This window comes from Ictalurus punctatus, chromosome 25 (assembly GCF_001660625.3).
Source record: "Ictalurus punctatus breed USDA103 chromosome 25, Coco_2.0, whole genome shotgun sequence".
In the NCBI taxonomy this organism is placed as follows: domain Eukaryota; kingdom Metazoa; phylum Chordata; class Actinopteri; order Siluriformes; family Ictaluridae; genus Ictalurus; species Ictalurus punctatus.
Genome location: NC_030440.2, coordinates 12,275,431 through 12,290,550, shown reverse-complemented (window position 1 = coordinate 12,290,550; position 15,120 = coordinate 12,275,431). Strand labels below are relative to the sequence as shown.

Here is a 15,120-nt window from a genome sequence, read left to right as displayed (position 1 = left end):
GATCTAGGCCCAACTTCTCACTTGAGCTCATAAGCATGTAATAACCAGAGTTGGGTATAACACGTCACTTTGTTACTGTATTCTAATTACTTTGGGCTCGCATAGATGACCAATCTGACAGGGTTTACATGAAAATACTCGTGTCTTATTGGCTGACAGCTCTCACTTCTGCCAAACGCTAGCTCACAGTCAGTGTGAGGAAAAATGGATAAACGCCGATTAGTTTTGTTGTTTAAACCAATAAAGGGGTTGAAATGGAAACAGTAACATCCTCTGAAGCTGAGCAGGAAAACAAGGCGTGTAAATGTCTATATGCCTTCCAGTTTATGTGAACATGATATGAGCAGAGCATAAGGAAAGATAATGTACTCAGCATGGCGCTGTAGCAGCTAAACCCTAATGATAGCTTAGCTCTGCCTCCCCTTGGCTAAGGACACCAATCTAGCCTAGTTAGAAAAGTTTTATATTTTATCGGTCTGGTAGTCCTACAAACAATGACAACACCCGAGGCAAGTGTCATGATAAATCCGACTTTTTCTGATCGTGTCATACGTTGATGTGCTCAAAACTTACTGAAAGATCTCACTTTCACTTTGCAGTGTATTTTTGCAGGTTTGATATGTTTTTGAAAGTAACGTGAAAGTAAAGTAATTAGTAATCTGATTACTTTTTACATGCAGTAATCAGTAATGTAATCAGATTACAATTTTAAAGTAGTAATTAGTAATCTGTAATGGATTACTTTTTTTTTTTGGTAACTTACCCAACACTGGTGGTAACCTTTAATACAGACTATCCTCTGTACACGACACTCACGAGTTCATTAAGTCAAGAAAGCGTTATACAACTGTTATGTGTCACATGTAACGGAGCTGTTTAAATCGAGATTACAATTGTTTTCAAATGTGGTTGATGGCAAACAAAGCAGGTTCTGGAGTAAAGACTTACTAAACACCAGTGCAGGAAAGGGAGTTAGCTTGGATTGGCTGCGTCTATGCACGCACGCACATCACTTCCACATACAGTACATCACCCGACTTTGGCTCTCGGTCTAAATTCCTGCGTCCGAGTGAAATGTATCATGACAGGTGTACATTCATGACTACCAAATTAGCATTAAGCTTAAGATGTCTGTGTATGATCTGCATGTGTGTGTGTGTGTGTGTGTGTGTGTGTGTGTGTGTGTGTGTGTGTGTGTGTGTGTGTGTGTGTAATATTTACAGTGAACATCGAGTCGTGCTGTGGTAGAGACAATGCCCGCTTCGTTTTTGGCGGATACCGTGTACCAGCCTGCATCCTCCTTCAATGCTGGCTGAATAATCATGCACAGATAGCCAAAGTTGTCCTGGTGCATGCTGGGAAGTGGAGCACATAACACAGCAGTGTTAGTCAAGGATTTTGAAATGCCAAAGTGTTTTTTCCCCCTCAAAATGTTACAAGCCAATCTCAGCATGTACATACACACACTTGTGCCCTTCACACCAAAAACAGAACTTTTACCATTTCCTGGTGTGGTTGAACAAGTAAAAATAAATAAATAAATAAATAAAACCCTCCCTACAGTTAAGACTAATTATTTTCTGCTGTTTTAAAGAAAGCCTAGCTCGGCATAGAAGCTGTAAATCTCAGACTTCTCTCTGAGGTGGTGGAGACGCTATTTGTGGAGGGCCTTGTACTGTACTGTGTGTATGTTCCGCTTTACAAGGCCTTGCCTGTCTCTGTTTATGTATACACGTTGTAACATTTTAGAAAGCTTGTCAACTCTGGCTGCTCAGAGTTGCCATTTATGGAGCTGCCGGTGTGCTACGGCTTGGCCTGCTTTGCGAATGAAACATACCTCCAGAGAGAGACAAATTCCATAGGGAAACTTCCTGAAGCAAGATGTCTCTAATAGCTAGGTAAATGAAACCTATGCTGTTATCTGGTTTGGTCCTTTAGACTCAAGTGTTTCACAAATCCTAAAGCAGCATTCCAGAGATCATATGACAGATGAATATAACTTATGTCTGTCTGGAATGCTGCTTTAAGTGAAATAAATATAGGACTACATACATTGAAGACATTACTATGTATTCATAAACAAATGATCAATATGTTGACATGGGGGGGGAGGATAATTAATTATATAATATATATATATATATATATATATATATATATATATATATATATATATATATATATAAATAAAATATTTACACACTATATTAATATTAAATATATATATATATATATATATATATATATATATATATATATATATATATATATATATATATATATATATATATATATATATATATATATATAAAATAGTTACATATACATATATATGTTCTTGTGCAAATTTTCCAAAATGCAAAGTTCTCAGGAAACTCGAATGGAAAAAAGGTAGAGCCACAGCATAGACCTTAAACATCTCCGTTCCTCCACCTCATACAAAACTCCTCTGCTAAAAAAAAAAAACAAAACAAAACACAGAGGTACATGTCTAAAAGCATGTAGACGAATCAGACCTCTTTTGTAACAATATACTCTGGTCAGACGAAACCTAAAAAGAAGTCTTCGGCAATAATTTAGCACATCATATTTGGAGAAAGAAGGGTTGTGCGTATGATCCCAAGAACATCAGACCCACAATGAAGCACGGTGGTGGGAGCATGATGGTACTGGGCTGCTTTTCTGTAAGTGGGACTGGGGCATTACATGTCATGGAAGCGATGTACTGGGACATATTAGAGGAGAATTTAATCTCAATGGCCAAGAAACTGAATCTGGGAAGAAGCTGGGTGTTTCAACAAGACAACGATCCCATGCATACAGACAATCTCATTGAACGTTTATGGACGATTTTGGAATTTGTGAGTCTGTCAAATGGACCTTTTGTAATGTTGGGGAATTGAAGTTGATTTGCCAAGAGGAGTGGGCCGGAATTGCACCACAATGCTGCAAAAATTTAATTACTTCTCATCATAAACGTCTCGATACCGTAATTGCCAACAACGGCTTTGCAACAAAGTGCTAATGTTGGCCATTTGTGGTGTCTGAATACTATTTTTTATGCTTATGAATACATACCTTTTGTTCATTTTGTACATATTTATAAGTACAAAGCCAAAAGAAATAGTGTGTATATATGCACTGGAAGTATATTAAATAAACAAAAAAGTGCCTGAATACTTAATTCGCTTCATTGTATGTTCTTCAGGTATGTATAGTAAACTGATGATACTGTGTGGTCCTCATCGACTTTGATGAACGAACGAACGAACGAACGAATATTAATATGCATATGAGAGAAAGAGAGAGAGAGAGAGAGAGAGAGAGAGAGAGAGAGAGAGAGAATACTTATACAGCATATTATTTGTTAATAGCGTCAATAGTTCTGTCAGTAGTTCAAGTCATGCACTGTGATAGGTGAAACTGATTCAGTTCAGTCAATCGAGGCTGTATGATGACTGTAAAATACCTGATTCTGTCTGTGTTGTGAGTGATGGACTCGTTCTCTTTCTTCCAGAAAATCTGCGGGAACGGGACTCCGGACACACGGCATTCCAAGCGCACAGGGTAACCCTCGGCAACACTTGTGTTCTGGAGCTTGTCAATGAAGGAAGGAGCTTTGTGCATCTCTTTAGCTAGAACAGAGAACATGAAAATCTGTATTCGTGAACCATTGTAGCACGGAAAAGATGACAAATGGTTTGTTGTGTATAAAGTCTTCACATCTGTTCTTGTTCATTATCAATGAAGCGTGAAGGAAGAGGGGGAAACAAGAAAGTACCAGCTACAATCAGCTCCAGGTTGAAGGAATTCTCTCCGGCCCTGTTGCTGGCAATGCATGTGTAAACTCCAGCATCTCTGCTAGTGACAGGCTCGATTACCAGCGAATGGACTCCATTCTCTCTCACCAGCATTTTATGGGAGGAATCTGGACGGATGGTGTGGCCATTCAGCTGCCAGATCAGATCGGGCGTGGGTAACCCACTTACCTGAGGAGGATTAGATATTGCTCGAGTCAGTTGTTCAGACGAATGTATTCTAGTAATATTTCACACATGCCTTTTCCCCAAAGTAGTTTTCTACAACTTGAAACTTGATGTGTATGTGTATTCTCTGCTGTGAGTGACGGCTCCTGCTAAGTGGTTTCCCATGGGAAATGGGATTAAGTAAAAAACTTAAGCTCTTTTGTGAACAATGCTCACGTTCTCTTTAGAAACCCAAAACCTGCCCCACCCTCAGGTGTGCCAAAGTCTCTCTATCTCTCTCTCTCGCCCTCTGTGTGTGTGTGTGTGTGAACACAGAATTTACAAAGACTTAGTGTGCTAAATCCACAGCGCTAACATTACCCCACACCTGATCAACTAGCTTAGACTTTCCAATCACATGTTTAATTGTACATGCATTTAACCCTTCCATGCACATCATGCACACTTAAACACAGTCAATTTACAGCTACTTTTCTGCTTTCTAACTTTCTAACACAAAATCCCAAATAATATTTTTTAAAAATATTTTTGTTTTGGATTCCAATAAAAGGCTTTGGGGTTTTTATTTTATTTTATTTTTTTAACTGAGGTTAAAAAAAAAAAAAAAAAAAACATACCCGCGGAATCAGTTTTCTATACATTTACTAATCCATTAAACTGTAAGTAATATAAAGAACATCTAATGAGTCTGGATAGGTTTTTAAATAATTTATGCATGAAAGGGTTAACATAAAAAAAATATATTATATATATATATATCATCCTGATTTCTGTCACGCTCTAGATTATTTGTTGTTCTCACTGCAGCATGTCTCTGGTATATTATTTATAAAATAAATAATAATAATAATAATAATAATAATAATAGAACAATAAATTCCCAATCTAATTAAATGCTTTTGTGCCAGACTTCAATGAACCTCTTAGGGTTTGTTTGTTATTGTTTTTTGGTTCTTTTTAACATCATGTTTACAACACTCCTAATATGTCAGGGGCTCAAAAATGATATTTTCTATAATTAACGGTTAACTTTTTTTTTTATCGTTATAAAAACTTTGGAATATATTTATTTATTTACCTACTTATTTATTTTCAGGTTTTAATGTTATATCCTTTTTTTGTTTTCACTCATGGTATTCCTGCGCACACAGATAATCCATTTACACACACACACACACACACACACACACACACACACACACACACACACACTCTATCTATCTATATAAAAGTGATGTTTAGAAAAAGTCGAAAGGGAAAGCTGAATGACTTTTTAAATAATTTATGCATGAAACTGACTTGTTTGAACGGAGTGATCCCTTAAATTCTATTTATGTTTTCTGCAGATCTCAGTGTGTGTGTGTGTGTGTGTGTGTGTGCACGCAAGTGTTTGTGTGTGTGTGTGTGTGTCTCTACAGAGGGCTCTGGAGAGGAAAAACAAATGCTTTGATTCAAGGTCAGGATTTAACCATCTTTGTACTCCCTGCACTGAAGGACGTTTTTGGCTCGGAAAATTTCAGAGCTGCGGAGTGGTAGGAAACAAATCTGTAAGAGATAAATACCAGCAACCTCTTTGTATGTATGATACTTCTGATTATAGGCTTTTTTTTTTTTTTTTTTTTTTTTAAAATAGCATAAGGAACAGTACAGCTTCATTAGAAAAATGTAACATGGATGACAAAAACAGACAGAGCACTAAAGAGGAACAGACACAAACTGAAGGAGGACAGAACTGAAGACTCCAGATGTATGATAATGAAACGAAACAAAAATTCTGCATTAAAATGGTTAACAAAAAAAAAAAAGAATGAAGTAAATATGCGAGAGAATATTTCCAGCGTTCTCCTCTTTCACTAGAAGCCATTTGTCATTCGAGAGGCGCTGAATCATCTAGCCTCAAAATTGTTTTGTTTTTCTCTCCAATGTGGAATGCACAGGGAGGAAACATTTTGCAGATACTGGAGATAAACACACACACACACACACACTTTTCTATAGTACAGAAACACAATCAATTGACCTGACTTCTACAATGATTCTACTTAAGTATCCACTTTAGGGGGAGGGGGAAAAAAACCTACCTCTCACTTGACTGACTTCTAAGTAAGTCCACATTATTCAGCTTTACAGTGAAAGGGAATTTTTTCAGGGTGTTTGGGCTACTGGACTGCAAAAGTTGTGTATAACAGTGGCAGTGCATTGCCCTGGACTTGCACAATATAATCTGAATAGGACTATAGAGGGATTCTCTTTTGGGGTTCGTGTGGAGCTGTTCTGATTTAGAGATCAAGTTTGGGCCTCACCTTACAGTCCATGCGACAGAGTCTCCCCTCCTGCACGATCAGATCACCTGGGGCCTGCAGGAAATGGGGGCGGAAGTGACGTTCCTGAATGTTCTCATTCTCCTCGCCACCATCCCTGGATCTGGAGCGAGGTCTGTCGGAGGAAACGAAAGAAAGGCCGAGTAAGAACGAGAGATGCAATGTGGATGGAGGACTAAAGAGAAGCAGAGGCAGAGGCAGTGAGTGATGTGTCTGACTGAGGAGCTGCATCAACTGCTACTCCATTAGAAGTGTGGCCAGGGGTAAAACTATACTTTTTTTTCCCCCCATTTGAAAATGTTTACATGATAGTACCTGAAGTTATGCATCTGCATTTAAGTGCTTCATTAAAAAAAATCAAAAAACAAAACACACTATGTTGTTCCTTTGTTCCCTCAAACCTTTATATGAAACACACCTAAAAACATATTCATACTCGCACTGTGCTCTGTAATTGTTTGTCTTTAAAAAATTTTTTTTTTTAAAGTCTAAACTTGCAGGGACACACCCTCAGTATAATCATATAAAGCCTAGAGGAAGTCAGGAGAGGTTAAATATCAAACAGAAATGACTATCATGATCTCAACGTTCATAAATTAGAGTACAGGAAATCAAAAGGCTGCTATTACAGATCAGATGACGGATTCACTTCAAGAAAGGGTGGAGCTTGTTTACCTGCGGATGTGGCCAGGTGTAGCGCGCTGGCTCCGCCCCCTCTGGTTCACTGCTTGCACCATCATCCTGCCGGTGCAGCTCACCCTGCCCTGAGAGAAAGCAAGACAGGGAGCAGATTATTCACGACCTACTGATTATTTCATACAAAAGTAGTGTAGAGAACTATGGAGGACACTAAGGCAGAAAAAAAATGCTATTTTTCTCCCTGAATTATTCAGTGAAACTAATATGATGAAATATGATTCATAAGGCAGTCATTATTCCCTCTGATCATACTTATGTTCTTGGAACCCATATTTGTAGTTTTGCCTTAACAGCCTTAGAAAATGATCTGATCTCGATCCTAACTAAGGCCAGAATGAAGGGATCGGGCATGCAGGTGTACCCCAGGATTGCCCGCCATGACAGTGTAGTTGCCATCGTCATCCAGAGAGGCGGAGGCTGTGTGCAGAGTGCACGTCCCATCTGGATCTCGACTGATGCGGTAGTGGTCGCTCCGTTTTGAGATCTGTTTTCCATCTTTGAACCAGTACACCTAAATGGACACAAACCCACTGAACATGTAAACGACGTTATCGAACATTCGTTTTTTTTTCCATATATATTTAAGTATTAAGATCATTGCTTGCTTGGTTTCACTCTTGTGCTGTCAGTGGCTAGAAAGAGAATGAAAGATGGGAGGTAAAGTGTGTTCCTACAAACACTGTGTGTGAGAGAGACAGAGAGACAGAGAGACAGAGAGAGAGAGAGAGAGAGAGAGAGAGAGAGAGAAAGACAGAGTACAAAAGAAGGTACCACAGCCATATATGGCAGGAATCCCAGCAGTGACTTGTCAGCAGCAGACAAACATCAACTTTAATAATAAATACTAAACCTCCACCACTAATCCCTGTCACTGTCTTATTTCATTCTCTCCATCTCTCTCTCTCTCAGTTCACAGTGTGCTTAGTGGCATGCCTGTTTTAACAAAGTTGCCAAAGCAAATTAATACAGAAGTTATACACACACACATATACATACACATATACACACACACATATATATATATATATATATATATATATATATACACACACATATATATACACACACACACACACACACACATATACATACACACACACATATATACATATACATATATATACACACACACATATATACACACACACACACACACATATATACATATAAGAATAGAAAAGCAATAATGAATAAAGTAAAACATTAAACATGAATAAACAATTAAATTAACATGTATTACAGGAAGATATGCAGTATTTGGTAAATGGTCTGCACTTATATAGCGCATTAACGTTAGTGGTTCCAGTATTCAGTATTGTATTCAGTAATGTACTGTAATGTAATGTATTCAGACTGGATTTGGGGTGCGAGTCCGGGTGCGAGTGTTTGTTGTGTTTTGGCTCAGATCAGAGAATTGAGAATTGTGTTATCTGGCTCTGAGTTTCTGTGGACAGGTGATTAGTGAGGAGAGCTCTGTACTGTAGGGATTCAGGGTCGGAGTGGTTTAGATGGAGCCAGAAATTTGCTGCTCTCTTTTTTATTTTTAAATGGAAAATCAGGGAGAATCCCGAACTCTGCTCTGCAGGAGTAGTTGGCTGAGTTGCGGTTATTTTTCATTAGCGTTTTACAGAATTCAATTTGGAATTTTTCAGCAGGATTGTTATCCCAGTTTTTGTCTTTGAGTAATGGGCCCCGTATTTCACTTGCATACAGGAGTACTGGTGTGATTACTGAATGGTGGAGTTTTAGCCAGACTGGAATGGGGATTGGCTCTGCGTGCTTTATGTGTGAGCGATTATACGGCCACGTTAAAGCTCCCTGTGCTGCTGAGGGTTACTCTGAGGTAAGTGTGTGATGTTTTCAGCTGGAGTTGTGCGCTATGCAATGTGAAGTGATTTGTGTGTTTTTTGTTGGCTCTGTTCTGGAACACCACGATACTGCATTTGCTCTGGTTGACTGGTAGAGCCCGTTTACAGCGGTACTCGTCTAGAATGGAAAGGTTCTGCTGTAGACAGCAGGACTAAATCATCTGCATAGAGCAGGAACGTGACCTGGGTGTGGTGGAGGGTGAGACCTGGGGCTGTGGAGTTCTCCAGCATTGTAGCCAATTCGCTGATGAAGAGGTTGTCGGACATAGACAGCACCCCGTCTCACCCCACGCTCTTGTTTAAAGAACTCTGTTCTTTCCTTTCCAATTTTTACCGCACACTCATTTCCGTGGTACATTGATTTTAACAATATCGTAGCCTTTCCCTCCGATACTGGACTGGAGAAGTTTGAACATCAGTCCTTCATGCCAGACCGAGTCAAATGCCTTCTGAAAGTCTACAAAGCAAGCAAAGATTTTGCCCTTTTTGTTTTTGATGGTGGTGTTTATGAGTGTGTGTAGAGTGTAGATGTGATCAGCGGTGTGCTGTTTGGGTAAAAAGCCAATCTGGTTTTTATTTAAGATGTTGATTACCCTCACTGACTGTTACCCGGATTGTTGCACAACATACGTTTGCACATTTTGTCCATATTTGCAGATTTTTTTTTGTATATTTAGTCTTTATATACACACACACAATAGATTGTATATTTTTTTAAGGGAGAATTGCAAAGTAAGAATTTCACTGTGTGGTCTAAACCGTGGTGTTTTTACTGTGCGCATGACAATAGATCACTTGAATCTTGTTTTTGTAAGCGAATGTGAGAATGCACGTATTACTGCGAATACTGCGAAACACTTGACCCAGACTGCTGTAAACACAAACGCCTCTGTAGTGTCTGGGGTCACATTTGACCCCAAATCCAAAAAGAACCTATTTTTATTCTGAGACACTTCTCACGATAAGAATCTATCAACTAATATCACAGAGTTTGTGTTCCCGGGAAATATTCACACCACCAATAATCTAGGATGACCTCTGACCTTTGGCTTAGGGTCTGCGATAACCTTGCAGCTGAAGGTGACCGACATGCCCTCGAACACTTTGAAGTGTTTGAGTTTGTGTTCAAAGTACGGTGCCACGCAGTCTCCCGGCAGGTCGTCGTCGTGCTGGACGTCATCGTCACTCTCCTCCACTGGGGAGCGCTCCAGCCGAAACTCGATCTCGCTGATCAGCCGCTGCTCGAAGCTCGACACCTTGTACTCCTGTGACCGAAACAAACCCGGGAGTTAGAAGAGCAAGGACATGCCAGGCACTGGAGTTTAACTAGCACCACAAAATATGGGGGGGGGGGGGGGGGGGGGGGGGGGGGTGATACAAAAGTGGGGGGATCGTAAGGGTACAAAAGTGGAAAAGCATGACCAAGGCAAAAACGTGAAGAAATGTGGATTGTAACACACACACACACACACACACACACACACACACACACACACACACACACACACACTTACTAATTATAGGTTGCGACATTACTGTGTAATTACCAATACACAGTGATGTTTTGGCACACCTGTCTTCTTTACTTTCTTTCACTATCAGCACTTTCTATTTTTTCCTTTTATTTAAAATTTTTTTTTGCTTGTTATGGTGTGAGAAATTAGTGTTCATGGTGTGTGTGAATGACATCGCAATGATAATTACACTCTTTGATAAAGCACAGCTGCAGTACAGGACACCCACCCGACCACCACTTCTCCCATCACCTCTCTTTTTTTGTTACCTCTTATTTATTTATTTATTTATTTCTCTCTCTCTCTCTCTCTCTCTCTCTCTCTCTCTCTCTCTCTCTCTCTCTCTCTCTCTCTCTCTCTCTCTCGCTTTTACACACACAGACAGACACACACACATACACACACAGACAGATGTACTGAGCATTCAGTGATCAACGTTACTCTGCAAGAGAAAACAGTGTTTATCTTTCATAGCGTATCAAAGCCCATCATGGCCCAGACGCATTCCCTGATTCTTACACCCCAATTACTTTCATTAAGATCTCCTGATCATATCACACACATGCTTTGAATTCAGAAGGTAATATTAAAGAAAGCTGAATTATGGACAGCTCAGACCATGGGCTTTGATCAGGGAGACAAAAAATAAAGAAACAAGCGTAGTGAACATAGCCAGCATACTTTCAAACCAAAGCACAGGAGTGACCAGTGGAAAGTGAGAGAAGTGAAGGCAATAAATAAATAAATAAATAAATAGATAGATAGGTAGATAAATAAATAAATAAGTGGAGCGGGGTTGGGTAACCTTTTGAGGGACAAATTCTGAATCGGCTGAACTGCTTTCCTGTAGAAAGATCAGAGAACAGGCAGTCTCTATCTGAGGAAATCACATCCTGTGCTCAGATTGTACAACACACCTATGGGTGCATTATGGGTGTATTATGCATTATACATGCTGGTGTGAACTTACCTCATAGTCACCCTCATCTCTTTTTTTTTTTTTTTTTTTTTTAAAAGATGCATTTTACAAAAATGCCACATACTTTACCTGACAAAGTAGCCATGTGCAGATTAAAGGAGCAATAAGCAGATTTCTTCCTTGGTCATTACTTACTTTCATTGGTTATTACCATTGACGTGGCTTTACCAGAGTCCTGATTTCAGCCTCACATGGATAGGGCACTTGCCACCATTGTTGAATACGTGTTAAATGATGGTTTGTAATTTTTTAGAACCCTTGCAACGTTGTAAATGTTGACAAGAGCTGCCTTTTAGGGGGGGAAAAAGAGGCAGGGCTGAGCAGCTTAGTGCCAGCTAGAGTGGAGCTAAATTTCTGGGGCAGAATTATATAAACAGAACCCTTATAGGAAGAAACTATTGAGACCTGATGTATGCCAATACTGAGAGTCACAATGTATACAAGGACAGAAATTATATTATTATTATTTTTATTGCAGACACAAACTTTATAACGGCACGAAATTACAGACTGCACCTTTAATGGAAGAATAATATTAATGGGAACGCATTGTTCCTTCAGTTAAAAAACAAGCAAGACACTCATGATCCCATATCTGACTCTGCGGTAATATCAGAACATCAAAAGGTGGCATGCCGTGCAGCAAACACTGCAATGATACTATATTATTGAGTGTGTGTACCTGTGTAACGGGCTCCTCCTCGGTTTGCTGAGTGCTAAACACTGTGGCTGCGTTGTCAGCCCCCAGAAGCCTGCGAGCCATCTTCTCTTCATAGGTTAACCTCTGAAAGCAAGCAGGATTAATGGGTGAGAGCCTCGGTTAGTGTGTCAGAGACACAAACATGTGCACATTCTCACACCAATGGTCATTTAGAGGAGTTTACTGCAGAATTACATGGACTATTAGTGACCATGCTGAGTCAGTTGCAGGAGGGGTTTCATTTGGTTGGGTTTCTACTATGAACACGCACACAGGAAGTGGACCGATGTTGGCAAAAGGTCATGCGGATTGGCCCCTGCATTTATAGTCCAGGGGAACTTCTACTAATCTTCTCCATGGGTGAGGAGGAAGTCGATGAGAGGTTTTAGAAAATGGCTGACCTCAGATGTATTTGTAAATATATGTATCAATCCCCAGCCCGAGGTGATGGTTTCCTAATTCAAATCAGAAATATTCCAAAATTTTCCTGCCAAGAGATCCAGCTAAGCTCTTCCCATCACCTCAGAAGTATATGAGCGAGTATCATACATAAGAATTGAAATTTACTAAAACGAAAAAAGTATGGCTTGCAAATTTGTGGGACACAGATTCCCCAGATACTGCTATAACCAATGCTGCATTCAACTAGAGGTTGTAATTCCCGGCCTCAAAATGAAACAAAGAAAGCGCCCCCTCAACGTGGATTTCCTACTCAGAAAATCGGCCTCGGAGCTCTACAAGTGACGTCAAATCAACATGGCTGCTCGCAGCATCGACAGTAATCCCAGCAGCACTTCTTACCTTTAAATGAGTTATACTGTATATACACACACACACACACACACACACACACACAAGTATTTGCTTTAGATAAGTCAACATACTGTCATACTAACATTATCTTGCTGCCAATGAACATAGAGGCGTCCATGTCCCCCCCCCCCCGATGCTCGCAAATGCTATGATCCCGTATACATTTACTCACTACGTTAAAACGGGGGTCCGCATTATGCAAAGTGAATTTCAGATGAACACATTTTCACACACACGGAGCAGGTGCAGTAGATGGAAATGAGGTTCTCAATACGATTTCTTTTATCTGTAAGAGTAAGGGATGTTTATTGAAGTTTGAATCATGTTAATCCCTCTTTATTCTACAGCGAGCCACACCCACAGACACACACCTGCTGGCCGTTGCTGACGCGTTCCTCTTTAAAGCGCAGCTTCCTCTCCAGGTCCTGAATGACGGCATCTTTCGAGTCCTGGATCTCGGAGTCGCTCACGAGCCGTGGCGTGCGGGTGTTCTTACGCAGGAACCCGCTGTTTGGCAGCGATACAGGACGGAGAAAGACAACACAAAAGAAGAGCTATTAGAAAAACAGAAGATTGTGTACCTGTTTAATCGTAATGTAATGCAAAACCAAGACGCTCATGTACGGCATAAATTATTAATAGCTTCTCTGACGCATTTTAAATGGATTACAATATATAATATTACAGTCACATTCTTTCAGACTCCAAATTAGGAATGCTCCTCATGGATTGTGACTGTAGAGAAAGCGGATTTGATTCTCAGGTGTCACCGTTTAATACAATTGGCCATTGCTGAAAAACATCCATCGTGCAGAAAAGCCCTTGCAACCCCATTAGACCGCTCTAGTGTCATGGACATGTGAGAATTCATAAGCAGTTGTAAAAACATGGACCGTATCCTGTCTGGAGCGAGTCGATCCTCGCGAACATCTGTTCTGCTTAAAAATCTCTCCAAGCTCTCAGAGGAATCGTAGCTCATACTCAGGAGGGAAAGTTGTGATTGACAGGTGCTGGCTGCCCCGCCCAATGTCTGCTGGCCAGGTGGGAAATCACGTCAGCTGAGCGCTGACCAAATATTCACATGTCTATCAGAAACCCTGCTAAGATATCCCACTCTCTCTCCAATATACTTGTATACAGAAGAATGTGCCTATGCAGAAGTTTTAAGACTTATATTTATAAATCTGTGTGAACGTGTGTGCACAAGTCTTCTAAATGAATCCGAGCTCTGAAGTTCCACTGTGCTCTTTAATCGTCCTGAATCCTGAAATGCCAGACATCAGACCGAGTGGGTGTGGGAGAAAAGAAACGAGTGAGAGATGGAGAGTGATGATGAAAGGCAATTGTAGGAACGCCGAAGAAGGAAAGATTTCTTTTTGAAGTGCAATATTATGGTCTCGATACGCAACGTGAATAAAGCCAAGACGGCTCACCGCTAAAGATCTCCATGTTAATCTAAGCACGCAGAGCTCTTATGTCTACGATAAGATAAGAGAAAGGTTAGCAGGTTTCACTGCACAGTTGACTGGGGTTGGTAAACACACACAGTGTGTGTATAACAGTGTGCACAGGGTGGTATGGTGGTACAGTTGGTAGTGCTGCTGCCGCACGGCTCCCTAGTTTTATCCTGAGTTCAGTTTACTGACTGTCCAGAGTTTCTCTGCATGCTGTGTCCCTGTGTCCATGCGAGTTTCCTCTGGGTTCTCACCAGCTCCCAAAAACATGCCAGCAGGCGGATTAACGAAGATGAATTGCCCCTAAGTGTGTATGAGTGTGTAAATGTGTGTGTCCGTGGTGCCCTGTGATGGACAGGCATCTTATCCAGGGTGTATTCCTGCCTCATGCTTGGTGATCCCAGGAGAGACTCCAGATCCACAACGGCCCTGACTATTTACTGAAAGTGAATGAGTAAACAGTGTGCGTGTGCGTGTGTGCGTGTGTGTGTGTGTGTGTGTGTGTGTGTGCGCGTGTGTGTTGGCATCCTCCACAGTCTCGTTTCGAGACATTGTGATTTAGAATTCTAAGGCATAAACACACATTTTGATAAAGCCTTTTGTTTTAACACAGAACACACCCACCCACATACACAGTGTGCACATAAACATTCCCCCCTGTCTCTAAAAAGGTCCTTCCATCTCTATAAACATGCTTTATAAGAATGTAAACATGATCTTCTATCCAGAAGCCGCAGTGCAGCTGCAGGAGTCCACGGCTACGTTCCAAATTACAATACGCTCCAT

At 40.5% G+C, this 15,120-nt stretch overlaps 1 protein-coding gene across 6 annotated transcripts in view; it reads right to left on the bottom strand.

Annotated features, from left to right (window-relative positions):
- palld (palladin, cytoskeletal associated protein) overlaps positions 1 to 15,120 on the bottom strand; it is a 106,317-nt gene that overhangs the window by 2,104 nt on the left and 89,093 nt on the right. For 5 of the 6 annotated variants that reach the window (XM_017455637.3, XM_017455639.3, XM_053675727.1 and 2 more), the window contains 10 exons: positions 13,252 to 13,387; positions 12,050 to 12,151; positions 11,194 to 11,232; positions 9,918 to 10,139; positions 7,368 to 7,517; positions 6,983 to 7,071; positions 6,290 to 6,422; positions 3,782 to 3,989; positions 3,470 to 3,635; positions 1,222 to 1,355 (listed from right to left, as the gene is read on the bottom strand). In XM_017455637.3, the coding sequence (XP_017311126.2) occupies positions 1,222 to 1,355; positions 3,470 to 3,635; positions 3,782 to 3,989; positions 6,290 to 6,422; positions 6,983 to 7,071; positions 7,368 to 7,517; positions 9,918 to 10,139; positions 11,194 to 11,232; positions 12,050 to 12,151; positions 13,252 to 13,387 (1,379 nt within the window). The remainder of the gene's footprint in view (positions 1 to 1,221; positions 1,356 to 3,469; positions 3,636 to 3,781; positions 3,990 to 6,289; positions 6,423 to 6,982; positions 7,072 to 7,367; positions 7,518 to 9,917; positions 10,140 to 11,193; positions 11,233 to 12,049; positions 12,152 to 13,251; positions 13,388 to 15,120) is intronic. The other variant, XM_017455640.3, reaches the window with a different exon arrangement.